Source organism: Podarcis cretensis (assembly GCF_951804945.1).
Source record: "Podarcis cretensis genome assembly, chromosome: 7".
NCBI classification, from domain to species: Eukaryota; Metazoa; Chordata; class Lepidosauria; order Squamata; family Lacertidae; genus Podarcis; species Podarcis cretensis.
In genome coordinates this window covers 84,332,262-84,347,015 of record NC_137176.1, presented here as the reverse complement: position 1 = coordinate 84,347,015, position 14,754 = coordinate 84,332,262, and the positions used below count along the sequence as shown (strand labels likewise).

General features: G+C 44.2%; 1 protein-coding gene across 1 annotated transcript in view; it reads left to right on the top strand.

The window, feature by feature from the left end:
• The window catches only part of ZFAT (zinc finger and AT-hook domain containing), a 92,805-nt gene that overhangs the window by 60,015 nt on the left and 18,036 nt on the right, over positions 1-14,754 (top strand). The window contains exons 12-14 of the mRNA XM_079984164.1: positions 5,480-5,618; positions 12,389-12,507; positions 13,757-13,874. Coding sequence (XP_079840290.1) covers positions 5,480-5,618; positions 12,389-12,507; positions 13,757-13,874 — 376 coding nt within the window. The remainder of the gene's footprint in view (positions 1-5,479; positions 5,619-12,388; positions 12,508-13,756; positions 13,875-14,754) is intronic.

The window sequence follows — 14,754 nt, the reverse complement described above, 5'->3', positions numbered from 1 at the left end:
TTATCATTGATTATTAGGATGTATTTTAGCCCTCTTCAGGCATTCAAAAGAACAAATATTTTGTGATGTGTTAATGTATCCAGGATTGCATATTTATGCAATTAACTTTCTCCATGCTTGCATTTTTGGGATTCGTCTTTCCCTCCGATATTTACAGAAAGAATTCTAGCTAGCTACAGTTACCATATAACATGATACCATCTGTATTTTATTGGTTTTTGTGGACGTCAGTAAGGATAAGGTAATTATTTTCTTTTCAGTAATTCTGCCACTTGCTCTCAAGATATTAGACCAATATATTTCAGCGAATAAACATGTCCACCTTAAACAGAAACATGCTGGCATTTCTTGTATGCATCCCAGAATAGAAGATGATAAAACACGGTCATTTTGTATAGTTTCTGAGGCAGATATTCCATCTGGTCACCATTCTGGCATATATTTAAAAGGATGCAAACGAAGAATGCCAGAAATTTCATGAACAAGGCGAATTCTGAAGTTTTTTGAACAGATTATCAGCACTGAACTATTTAAGTGGCTGGGACATAATGTACCGCAGTGACTGAGGCAAGGCTGAGAGTGGAGGATTGTGTTAGGCTGAGTAAGATAAAACAATAGAAAGTATGTTTCAGAGTACAATTCAAAATGTTGGTGCTAATCTTTAAAGCCCTGAACGGCCTCAGCCCAATATACCTGAAGGAGCGTCTCTACCCCCATCGTTCTGCTCCAACTCCGAGGGCCTTCTGGCGGTCCCCTCACTGTGAGAAGCTACAGGGAACCAGGCAGAGGGCCTTCTTGGTAGTGGCTCCTGCCCTGTGGAATGCCCTCCCATCAGATGTCAAGGAAATAAGCAACTATCTGACTTCTAGAAGACATCTGAAAACAGCCCTGTGTAGGGAAGTTTTTAATGTTTGATCTTTTATCGTGTTTTTAATGTTTGTGTTTTTAATGTGCTGTTGGGAGCCGCCCAGAGTGGCTGGGGAAACCCAGCCAGATGGGCAGGGTATAAAGTAGTAGTAGTAGGCTGAATGGTACTCACGTATAAATGGCACTAGCCTATCAACACCCTCCAGGCCTGTCTCTCAAGCCCTTGAGACTCTCCCCAAGCCACAGCCCTCACTACCCCTCCTTCAGGTCGCCCTCAAGTGCTTTTGTCTGCTAGAATGAGTCCTTGGCCACATACACAGCACCCTTCTAAAAAGCAGCGTTGTACCAACCATGTCTTCCCCAGAAGAATCCTGGGAACTGTAGTTTGTCAGGGTTGCCAAGATTTGCTGAGAAACCCCTATTCCCCTCGCAGACACACAACACTCAGAGTTTCCCAGAAAGAAGAACTGGTTGTCAAGCAGCTCTTGCAGCTGTAGCTCCAGGAGGAAGATGGGGGGGTCGAGTCTCTTTGCAACCCTCAGCACCCTTAAACTCCCAGAATTCCGTGCAGGGAGGGGAGCAATGACTGTTAAAGTGGTATGGTAGTAATTTCAATGTATGTTGCTGCGACTCTGTAGTAGTGCTTTTGCTTGTCTGGATGTGTGTGTGTGTACACACACATGCAGGAAGCTCTTACTTTAGTGTGAATGGAACATAGCTTACAGTTCAGAGAGTCAAATATATTTCTCTGCCTATTTGGCATCTGTCCTCAGCAGTCACTGCATGGTGTAGGAAAGGGTTCCAAAGCCCTCTTTTTAAAATATGGCCTTGAGCTATCATAAGTGATAAATTGAACAACAGTGATTAAAATGTATGCATGGGCTTTGTGACACCAAGCAGGTACTTAACAATCTCTCACTTTGTTCCGCGTGTGGTCTCTCCATGACCTTCTTTGCATTTCTGTATTTATTTATGTGTTCACTACATCTATGTTCCTTTTCTCTTTTTACCAGCATCCTCAACGTCCTTAAAAATGCAATATTATAAATAATAAACGCATGCTTATATATTTTTGAAAAAATTGCATAAAACCCTTCCGCTTAACTTTGGTTCAAGTCTGATCGAGAAGCCTACTCTTCAGAATGACAGTTGTTTTACATTTCTCGGCATATAGAATTTGGTCCCTTTTGAAGAATGTTCAGAGGGAAATGAATAACAAATGGTCAAATGGTACAGAAAGATAAAGAGGATCGATGGGTTCCTACAACAGTCATTAAGGCAGTCTTATGCGCTTTCACGTGGAAGTAAGGCTCATTAAACTCAGTTGGGATTTGCTTTCAACTTACCATGCATAGTAAACCAGGCATAGGCAAACTCGTCCCTCCAGATGTTTTGAGACTACAATTCCCATCATCCCTGACCACTTGTCCTGTTAGATAGGGATGATGGGACTTGTAGTCCCAAAACATCTGTAGGGCCGAGTTTGCCTATGCCTGTAGTAAAGAAATGGAAGCGAAGCAGATGCAAAAGAGTTGATTTTTTAAGATTCGCTGGTGGGGGTGGGAGCAGTTCAAGTTGGCACTCAACCTACTTAGGCTGTCTAGCTAGATAGAAAACAGAGAAACTTCCCATGAGGAAGATGGATGAAGGAAGATGGACTGGGTACCAGTTTTGTTAAATGCTGCATTGATCATATTGAGCGGAGGCACCTTAGCCTGCTTAGAGCCTGTTGGGAAGCTACACGTTGATTTTTGGCTTGGTGCCACCACTTGTGCTATGCTCCATAATCCATTCTCTGCCTGTACATTTCTGAACAGAGCTACTCACCAACCAGGGAAGGGTTGCAGATGCAGCAGCTTCCAAACAGAAGTCAAGCACAGAGAGTCAGTCGAGTCACCAACCAAATCCAGAGATAAGACCAGGAAACAGTCCAAGGTCAACATCACAGGGGAGTTCAACCAAGGCAACTTCTGCCACCAGGGACTAGAAGCTATAGAGCTGTGTTTTTTCTCACCAGTGGAAGACGTACAAGGGAGGTCTTAAATACTCAGGCCTCCTAAACCACATCCAAACCACAGCTGTTGGCAATGAGCAGGGACCACTTACTCACGAGTAGACCACCAACACCGGGTCTTGTAAATGCATACTGAGCCATCGCTCTTTGGACCTAAAAGTGTTTGGTTCCAGTGCTATTGAGGGCTTAGGGCTGCTTCACCTTCTCCTTGTGGTTCCAGAAGTTCATTATTGGGTATCAACCCAGAGGTCCCCTCAAGGGAATTCTAAGCCTTGGATTCAAGGAGCCCTGCCAGCTCCTCAAGGTCCCCAACATTTAGGTCAGGGCTAGACATGCCAGTTACCTTGGTATCTCAAGGTTCTCCAAATGCTGGGTTCGCCTCCCAGTAACTTTGCAAGGTAATTTGCACTGTAAAAGGTGTCTAAAGCTACCTTGAAAGCTTCTTACAGATAAACATCAAACAGATAAACAACTGCACACCTTTCCAAAGACATCTGGAGGCAGCCCTGTATCAGGAAGTTTTTAATATTTGACAGTTTTGCTGTACCTTTATTATGCTGGAAGTTGCCCAGAGTGGCTGGGGCAGCCCAGTTATATGGGCAGGGTATAAGTAATATGTTGTTGTTGTTATCATGCCTGAATGAGGAGTTGGACCAAAACATCCCACATCCAAAACCAAAGCTGTATCACACCGTAACATTGCAAGTGGCTCTGTGAATTGTTGTTGCTAAGACATCTAAGCTGGAATACAAAATCGGTCCAAAGATATTTTTTTATGACCTTTAGACCATTTAAAGGTCAAAGCAGTTTTTATTGTTAAATGGCCAAGCAGGCAATTGTGATATTTCAATAATAGGCAGTATTGTGACTGTAAGAAATAGCCTTTTGAAGATATTGATAGTTCCTTTCCACACACATTTTGCAGGATACACACTGAAAGACAGATTTTATTGTTGCAGTGTTCTTATTTCTCAGTCTTTTAGCCCTTTTGTGCATGTGAAAATTCCACAGAGCCAACTATATTTTTCTGATAGGACTGCTGAGTCCTGACCACATGCACAAGGAACTGTTTTCTGATGTGGCCTGGTAAAGAGAAGTGACTGAAACGCCTTCCTTATGCCAATTACCTTTCAGCCTCAATTCCCCATTGTTAAAATGGGAATATGAACAACTGCTTCTCAGCATTGTTGTGCACCCGAAACATGTTTCAGGAATATTAATGCCTTGTTATGTTCAATATTCTAGTCAGGAAACCTATTTACATGGATTTATTTGAGGTCTCTAAAGGAAACTTTGTAGGACATCTGTACTGATTGATTTTTGTGAAGTGATTAATTTTTTGTGAAGCACACGATGCAATTCTAACTGGACTAGCTCTGGAGACTGAGTGCCTCTGTTCGGTCAGGGAAAAATAGTATTTCTGAACTTTCATAGTTCCCAGACAATGATATTTTTTTTGCAGTGGAAACCAGTATACTGATCGGTAAATAGACCATATCACATTCTTCTCTTCCCATTGTTGCTGACTTCTCCTCAGCATTGCTAGGAAAGTCACTGAAATAGGGCAGACCGAGTCTGGAGAAGAAAGTCTTGAAAACAAGAAACCGTACAAAAATAGTGTATAATTGGAGGAGACAGGAACAGAGAGGTCTCTCGTCTTCCTTACTTCAAGCCTTGTTCATCGCAGGGAGACAGTCAACCAAACATACAGAGGAAATGTTCCACCAGCCAATTAGAGGACATGCTACCTCAGTGAAGATCACACCACTGCTCTAGGGAGGGCCAGAGAAGATGCAACCGGGGCAGCCATGTTTGTTTTCTCATTTGCCTGTCCCAGTCACATGCAAAACAGCAGGTGTTTGTCTTACATTTTTTCATCATGAGGGACGTGGATGTAGGGAGTAGAAAGCCTGAATGCTGAGCAGATGCTCTGTCCTTGCGCCACACTCTTCTTGTGCACGAGGCTGAGGAATCCCACTGAATGTCCACTTGGGATAATTGCAATTTATATGTGCAGAGTTGTGCACAGCCTTTTCATGTTCTTCCCCCCACATCAATTTCTTTTGCTAGTCATTTCTGAATGAGGCATCAGCTCTGTGTTCCTCCTGTCTGCCTGGAGAAGCATGTCACTAAATTAGTACAGGGCATTAATTTTAATGCAGTGTAATTTATTGAGTAGCTGAAAATTCTGCAGTTGTGGGTGGTTTTTTTGGGTGTGTGTGTGTGTGTTTTTTTGCAACTTCAGAGTGAGTGATGCTACCTTGCTTTGCCAATCCATCTTTTTATGGAGGAGACCAGGACTCAGCAGCCACGACATAAATACTTCGCGGAGCTGTTCGGTGCCAATGAATTTCTGCTTTATTGTGAAACTTTGCAAGGCATAAAAATGTAATATAGTTGGAGATATGGCATTGCTAAGGCATTGGCTTGCATGTGTTGCTCTAGAAGCGTTACCTAATGGAACAAATTAGCTTGCTAACATACGTATTGAGATAGATTTGAATCTTGCTGTTTCTTAAGCCAGAAGCGTAGGTCTTCTGTAAAGTTCTGAAGACAGGAAACAGATACGGCTAATTCATTTCCTTTCTCCTTCTGCAGCCTTTCCGGTGTGCACACTGCCATTATTCCTGCAACATATCTGGTTCTCTGAAGAGACATTACAACAGGAAGCATCCCAACGAAGAGTATGTTAATGCTGGCTCTGGAGAGCTTGCCGCCGAAGCCCTTCTCCAGCAAGGTAACCTGTCTTATTTTGAAACCGTCACACAAAAATTACTCCTTTGAATTAAGACACAATTAAATTTCTTTTGCAGAGAGTATGCTGCGGCAGGCTTAGCTTTTCAGTGGTGGAGAGTGATGGGATTTTGTGTGTGTGTGTGTGTGTGTGTGTGTATGTGTGTGTGTGTCACTGTCATCACTTTCCTGAAAGAAAAAACCTGTAGCAAACATTGTGTACGAATTGAAAATCCACATGAATGAAAGCTGGAGGGAAGCCAACACCCTCTTGTGGATCGGCCCAGGTTTAAATTCCTACAGAACGCGTTCTTGGCTCTTTCTTAATGGGAATGATGCCAAAGGCACTTTTAAACGAAGAAAGCTGTTGCTGTATTTGAGAAAAGGTTATTTTTTTCCCAGTTACACTTTTTTTTTACATTTTGGAAACTGGCTGTGCAGCTGTGATCAGAGTTGGCACCTCCAGTCCTGAATGTATTTACCTGGGGTTGTATTCAGTTGTCCATCAGTCTCTGGCTCAGCAGAAGGCATCTGCTATTATAGAATTGGGGGGGGGGGCATTTTCACTGATTCTCCCTTCCCTCTGCAGATCTCCTCCCTCACCCACCCTTCACTAGCTCAAGAGAGGCAGGGGACATTTTGGAACAGTGCAGGGGACAGCAGGAGAAAGGGGAGATCTGCAAAAATCAGTCTGCACCCCACTTTCATCTCGCAGAAGAATCCCCTGGATTCAGTAGCTCTCTGTCCACAGATGGACATGGTCGGACACACCCCGTGGAACTCCTGTTGGTTTCTGCGGAAACAGCTTCACAGGATGACACCTTTGATTTGATGAACTGCATCTCATGGAGCAAGCAAACCTAACGTTCTGCTTGTTGCTTCAGGATATTCTTCTCACTGCGGGGAACGGGAAGCCGACCTGGAGATGAGCCTTTGGCCTGATTCAGCAGGCCATCTTCTTACATTCTTAACCCAGCCAGTTCTTCTCTGGGTCACTTGTGAAACTGCCCTGTGGGTCAAATCCTACTTGGTTAAACGCTTAGCGTTCCTCCCGCAAAGCATTCTTCTCTTGTACTTGCTTCCTGCATACATTTCTCAGTTCCACTGCATCAGCTCAGCTCACTTCCAAATAACTAGCTGAGCATCAGAGTAGGTGCCTGAGCATTTTTCAATCCTTCCTGCTATATGAGTTTTTGTTGTTTTGATATTCACTAGAGCCTGGGAAGATAAAAGAGGAAGCAGGGAGGGAGAGGAATTCAAGAGGACTCTTTTCACTACTCCAGGCCCTATCTAATTAAAAACGGGTTTTGCTGAACAACATAGTATCTGGATGCAACTGCAAGAGATGAGCATGCTGCACTCTTAAGGGACATTTTGCTGCTGCGCAGTTGGAAATCTGATAGCCCAGTCCAGTAGCTTCTTAAGTATGAAATGTATTCAAGGATTCAGGACATTGAAAAGCATGTAACGCTACTGCAAGTGGGGAATTAAAATTGATTGCCTTTTGTTGGGAGATGCCGAGCTGTTTGTGGAAGTTGACTCCCTTGTTTTATTTTTGATGGTTTCCAAGTGTTTATCCCCATATTGAACGAAAAAATGCAGAACTTTCCCCCTCCTTAAAAAGCATCTTGCAGGGATTTCAAAATTCACTTTTTTTTTTTTTACAGTAGAATAGATGCCAGACTAACACAGCCGCTCTAGATAATGAATAAAACATCATTCTCCCAAGCGTGACATTTCTAAAAAGCATTTCCAAATTATTCTTTTCTTCTTTCTTAGCTGTTTTAAAAAAAAATGTCTGCAAAGAATTCACATTTATCGGAAGTGCTAATCCATGTTCCAACAACACAGAAACAGTGACACAAGCCAAATGCATTCAGAATAAATGCTGTCTGCCCTCCCCCTTCCACTGTTGCAAATATGGGAACTGGAGGACAAAAGCAGGGGTCGGCAACCTAAGGCCCATGGGCCTGAAGCAACCCACAGAGGCCGTTTAACTGGCCCACGAGCCGCCCCTGAACCCAGCCACCCGCTCGGCGAATCCCCGCGCACTGCGCTAAACCAGCACTGCACAGGGACTCTCTTCTGCGGCTCCAGAAATTGCTTCTGCGCATGCCCAGACGCTGGAAATCGCTTTTGCACAGGCATGATTTTCGGCATCTGGGCATGCGCAGAAGCGATTTCCGGCCCCGCGGACATGCACAGACGGGATTTCTGGCATCGCACTGCGCCGTACCGGCCCATAGAGGATCTTCATGGGAGTGATCCTGCCCATGCCCAGTAAGCCTTGCCAACCCCTGGACAAAAGCATCACAGTGAGTGGACCCAGATGTTAGTTTCTTTGAGTCCTCCAAACCACAAGGAAGATAGAGGTCTGCAGTACCTTAGAAACAAATGCATTTTTTGCAGCATGGACTTTGAAGGGGGCTGTACATATACTGAAAAGCACGTGCATTGCATTCCAATGGCCCCAGATCCAGTTCCTGTTATGTCTCGCCTGAAACCTTGAGAGCCACTGTCTGTCATGGTAGACAGTACTGAGCTAATGGACTGATGGTCCGGCATGGAATAAGGCTGCTTCCTATCCCTGCTGGCATGTGAATCATCAGGTGCGTGGGCAGCTATGTTTGTTTTTCCATGGATAAACATATTTGTGCAACAGCGGCCAAGAATGCAAGTATAGAAACAGGGCAAGCCATATACATTTGATGGAATGGGGAGCAGTTTCCACTTCATGAACCTTCACGACTTTGCATTAGGAAATGGGGGGTCTGCACAGAAAGTCAGCAACGTATCTATGCCTTCAGAATTCATGCTGGATTTACTGTACATTTCCCCCTCTATGATACACAAATGTGTATCTAGTAGCCAGATTAACTTGTTTTAGAAGTTAAAGAGAAAGGAAATGTTAGGAGCTGGAGGCAAGTGCAGGTCAGCAATCAAAAGGGGGGGGGGCCCTTGGTGTTAGTGCAGTTAAATCTTTATTGTTGTTGTTGCTTAGTCGTTTAGTCGTGTCCAACTCTTCGTGACTCCATGGACCAGAGCACGCCAGGCACTCCTGTCTTTCACTGCCTCCCGCAGTTTGGTCAAACTCATTGTGGTAGCTTCGAGAACACTATCCAACCATCTCGTCCTCTGTCGTCCCCTTCTCCTTGTGCCCGCCATCTTTCCCAACATCAAGGCCTTTTCCAGGGAGTCTTCTCTTCTCATGAGGTGGCCAAAGTATTGGAGCCTTAGCTTCAGGATCTGTTCTTCCAGTGAGCACTCAGGGCTGATTTCCTTCAGAATGGATCGGTTTGATCTTCTTGCAGTCCATGGGACTCTCAAGAGTCTCCTGCAGCACCATAATTCAAAAGCATCAATTCCTCGGCGATCAGCCTTCTTTATGGTCCAGCTCTCACTTCCATAAATGTTTTTGCAAAAAACCAAAACAGCACAGGCCTAGTGATCCCAGCAACCTCTCCCCAGTTGGTCTTGCTCCAAGAAGGCATTTGCATGGCCTTCCCACCACTTCCCAAGTCTCCTCCTCTCCCAGGTATTTCCCAAGCAGTTGCGAATTGCGTCTGTGCACAACCTGCCTCTGCTCTGCCCTCCTCACTTCTCTGCACATTCTATGAGACCAGGGGAGAGGGAGCTGGTCTCGGCAGGAGGGGGAGACTCCCTTACTTCTTCAACAGCCTGCCTTCTTTCTCTGGGCCTCCCTCCCAGCCTCCACTTCTGCCTCTGAGTCTGAATTGCCCTCTGCCACAGCCTCTTCCTGCTCACCAAACCCTTCTGTTTGCGACCCTTCCTCCTCCCAGACCGCTCCCTCTGACCACTCATTGCCATTCCACCACTGACCCCCCTGACTCTGAATCATCTTCCCCTGGGGGTTCCCTTGGGGGTTCCCCAGCTGGTAGGGCCCCCCAACTCCTCTGCATCCAGCCACTCCATGACAGAAGACCACTATAATTATAGATAAAATGAGCTAACAACAGGGCCTGGGCATCCCAGCTATCTCTAAAATACCCTTCAAAGACAGTCAACCACATGGCCTCCCTGTTGCCAAAAAGACGGTACTGTGGCCAGAATATAGGTTATAAACTTCAGGCAGATTTGCCCAGTGAAGCCAAAGCTGTTTTGTTTTTTAAGCGTCAGCTGCTCCATGCAGCAAAACCTATTAATTATTTTGTTGCTTAAACTTTCCTGCATTTTTAAAAGGCAAACTGTAAGGATCTGGAGCTGTAACCATTGATAAGGAAATAGCCCAGGGCATCCAGTTGCACGTAGAGTTCTAGTAAGAAAAGTACTTAATGGAAGTGTTTTCCTGTAAGTTTCCCTATGGGTGTCCTGATGCTGTAGCTTAAACTCAAGGACTGTAAGAAGCCAAAGGAGGTTCGCCGTGGGAAACTGCAGATAGGAAGCCTTCTAAAACGAGCGTTTTCCCATACTATCAGTAGCACACAGATCCTCAGGGGTTTTCTGGCTGCTTGTTATCTGTGACTTCTTTTCATTTTGTGACCCCTTATTAATGCAATATAGAAACTAAATGTCACTTCCAAGCGACCAGTTAGTGCATTAATAGTTTGTGTGTGTGTGTGTGTGTGTGTGTGTGTGTCCCCGTCCAGGGGGATGGTGGGGAGGCCAACAGTGAAATTGCTCCTTTGGCATTTCTGAAATATGAAATACTCCAATATGATTTGACTACATGCACGGGTGTCAAAAGCAGATAAGGTATGTCATTCAGTGACCTTTCCCCCTGTCTGTATTGCCAAAGTATTTAATGAATTGGATGAAAATTAATTTTCTTTAGCTGCGGTGTCAATTAGCTGTCGCACAGTTTTCTGCTACTGGCTCAACTGCATGCTTCCATTTGTTGTTCCTTAATTAAAGTCGCAGTGACAAAGGTGCCCATTTTAATTAGCAGGGTGTTATTGTTACAGTAATTTTAATTTAAAAGAAATAGAGGAAGGTCTTGTGCCTAATTGAGTTTTTATTAAGAGGGTGATACGAAATGAATATTTCATTTCAGATTTGGTAACTGATGGTATCTTTCTCCTATCCTGTGCCAAAGGTACTTACTAGGGAGCCATGCAATGTTGCATATTAAAAACATTTGACAGAGAAGCTATTCCAGTTTAGCATAAAATCAAGCAGCCTTCATTGTCTAAAGCGGTTAAAGATAATAATAGGCAGGACTTAGGAAATCCTTGAGGACTAATAAATGTCAGCAAATGAACCTCACTTTAATGAGGTTTTATGAAATGAAATAGAGGAAATTATTCCATTCCGCCGCGTTGATGAAGTCCCATCTTGAAAGAGTTTGGCTTGGAGGCGGAAAACGTTTGGCGCAAAGACATTTCTGCAACTGATAAACAATGTGCCAGTGGCAAATTCTCCAACATACCGCTGCGAGATTAGGGTGGCTTGCCACTGCACGAAAGCATGTGGAGTTGGGATGTAGAGACACCATTTATATTTGCGATAGTTATTTAGTTCACTCATAGACTGCCCTTCATCCAATCCGGATCACAGGAAAGATCACAAGACGTGTCATGGCAGCTCCCACATGCTGAGCCAATTCCACAGTGAGCCAGCGGATGTATCACTGGTGTGATTATTAGCCCTTAACAGTGGGGGACAGGATAGCAGAGAAACAGAAAAGGGTCTTATTTCTGATATCTCTTTTTCAGTTTTGAGTCTTTTTCGGTATGTTTCTTTCCCCCTCGCCCCATTCCCAAGGTCCTACAAAACAGCTCTGGAACTGTTTCCCAGGTTTTTCACCTTCATTGTTGATGATTGCTTACTGCAAATGACCATTTCACTATGCTGTTCCAGTACGATACCATAAGATTTTGTGGTTTATTTATTTAAAACGGAGAGATGCCTTAGAATAGGGATGAATGGATTAGTGGCCACTGCTGCATTTCATTCTTTCTTTTTGTAAATCTACATAACAACCAAATACACATTTCTAAATGTAATTAATCCTAAAATACACATCATATGCACATTTCAAGATATATAGTAAAAAACAAACAAAAAACAACGCATTGCAAAATCAGAAAAAAAAATGCAAAGTCTGAATGGTTACTGTGCCCCCAATCACTGTAGGTTGGGACGAGTGGGTCAGGTGTGTCCGTATCAGAATTCACAAATAAGGAATTCCTCAAGCATCCATAACTCAGGGCTATGTTTTGTTTTGCTGCTCAGTGCAAAGTAACATTTCCCACCATGCTGTGCTTCCCCCAACCCTGATATTTCACAGCAAGATTTCAGGGCTTCTTCTGAATCAGGACAATAAATAAATAAAATCAAGGAGCAATTTATTTATTTTTTTAATATGTCCAAATTGCCAGAGATTTTGAGCACGGTAATAGGAAATATATTAAAAACAAATTCTTAACTCCTTGTGTAGTAGATTTATTTTTCGCGTTTCTAGTTAAAAATTAGTAAAACAATTTGCGCGTGGGCCTGCGCAGACAGAATTTACCTGAAATACTCTGCTGCCGGGAAACAAAAAAACAAAAGTATTTTCAGCATCAATGGTAAAAACATAGTAGTTATATAACTGACAACGTGTTGCCGTTTAAAGGTGCGTAAAATTTGCTTTGTGCAAATTGGAAAGTAATCATCTATTAAACTTGAGAAAGTTGCAACCTGGTAACCTGGCGTGCTGATTTCTTACTGGCGTGCTTATGCCTTAATTTATCAACAACAAGAGGCAAAGACTGTGATGATGAAGTTCATCTTGTTCTCTCTCCCCGCCCCCCTTCTTTCTTTCTTTTCCTTCAGGTGGCATTAAGTGTCCAGTTTGCAACTTTGTGTATGGTACAAAGTGGGAATTCAACAGACACCTCAAGAACAAACATAGACTCAGATTGGTCGAGTATGATGGGGAGACAAAGTGGGAGGTAAAGCCAAGCTGTGGCAGCTGGTCCTGAAATCTTGAGCTTCTCTAAAAGGGTCAAGGTGGGGGATGTACAGTGGTACCTCAGGTTAAGTACTTAATTCGTTCCGGAGGGCCATTCTTAACCTGAAACTGTTCTTAACCTGAAGCACCACTTTATCTAATGGGGCCTCCCGCTGCTGCCGTGCCACCGGAGCACTGTTTCTGTTCTCACCCTGAAGCAAAGTTCTTAACCCAAGATACTACAGTGGTGCCTCGCAAGACGAAATTAATCCGTTCCGTTTGGCTCTTCGTATAGCGGTTTTTTTGTCTTGCGAAGCAAGCCCATTGACAGCTTAGCGGATTAGCGCTATTAGCGGTTTAGCGGCTTTTAGCGGATCAGCTGATAAGCGGCTTAGGGCTTAGTAAAAGGGGGGGAGGGGAAAAACCCCGCAGGAACTCACAAGACATTTTCGTCTTGCGAAGCAAGCCCATAGGGAAATTCGTTTTGCGGAGTGCCTCCAAAACGGAAAACCCTTTCATCTAGCAGGTTTTCCGTCTTGCGAGTCGTTCGTCTTGCGTGGCACCACTGTATTTCTGGGTTAACGGAGTCTGTAACCTGAAGCGTATGTAACCTGAAGCGTATGTAACCTGAGGTACCACTGTAATTGGGATCCAATGAGAATACGACGACATAAACTGCCTTATAAGATGGAAAAAATGCACTGCCTCTTGCGTAAGCATGCAGAGATGTATGCCATCTGGCAAAAGGATCCTCCCCCCCCCCATTGCCCTTTAAAGGTAAAGGACCCCTGACAGTTAAGTCCAGTCGCGAACGACACTGGGGTTGCGGTGCTCATCTCATTTTACTGACCAAGGGAGCAGACGTTCGTCCACAGACAGTTTTTCCGGGTCACGTGGCCAGCAGTTACCCGCTTCTTAGCCGCTTCTGGCGAAACCAGAGCAGCGCGCGGAAACGCCGTTTCCCTTCCCGCCAGAGCAGTACCTATTTATCTACTTGCACTTTGACGTGCTTTTGAACTGCTAGGTTGGCGGGAGCAGGGACCGAGCAACGGGAGCCCACCCTGTCATGGGGATCTGAACTGCCGACCTTCTGATCGGCAAGTCCTAGGCTCTGTGGTTTAGACTACAGCGCTACCCGCGTCCCTTGTCCCTCGTCAATAGTTCCACACTGCAATAGCTGTTTGGCATCTTTGTGATGTGCTTCTGCCAGCTAATTCCCTTTGATCACCGATCACTGGCTCTTTTTGCAGCCCAAAGCAGAAATTGCTGAAGAAACGCAGTATCTCCATATCACAGAAGCTGAAGATATGCAAGGAACTCAGGCCGCAGTTGCTGCTCTACAGGACCTGCGATATACCTCGGAGAATGGTAAAACGTTCTCTTTAAGGAGAAACAAATGTTTCGCAAAAGCAATGTATAAATGCTGAGCGTTCAAAACAAGTCCCCGTACACTAGCTCAATAATCCTTGTGTGGTAATCATTATTATTTATACCTCCCCCCCCCCCAATGTGGCTGGGTTTCCCCAGCCCCTCTGGGCGGCTTCCAGAAAAATATTAAAATACAGTAATTCATGAAATATTAAAAGCTTCCCTAAAGATAGTACGAATTGCAAATGTAGGTCTGAGAGTAACAACAAGAAAGAGTAGCTAACCTAGGGCCACCCAGAAAGATTCATGGTCAAGATTGCATTTGAACTGGTACTTCCTGCTGCTGCAGTATTACACCAGCATTACTGTCCATTAAACTTTGATTAGTTTAATGTTAAGTAAACGTCCAGTGCGCTTCCAACGCCATAAGTCTTATCTCAGCAGAGAATTTCATGCAGCGGCTGAAGGAGGCAGGAGAGTCAGTACCTTTCATAAATGAAGAATCCTGGAGCAAGCACTTTCGAACTCAGGGAAAAACTTTATTCACAAAAGCAAAAAAAACCCTGGTGATAAAGCACACATGCTTTTATCTCCGGCATAAAGAAAACTTTACTCTAAACTTAACTCATATCAGCAAACACGCCCATGGCCACAAACTGAGTCTGCGAGTCAGGTCAAGGGGGGAAGAGAGAGAAATAGGGGTGAACTGACTATTCATACAAACCAACTCACATTCCTGGATGCTTAATGACTTTCAGCTGCTCAGTGATTAGAGCGACTTGTTACCTCTTAACCCTTTAGTACCAACAATTACATTGTCAACAAAAGTGGCTTCACTAGCGAGCATATTGTTTTGTTTCATTAAAGTTGCCAAGTCCAG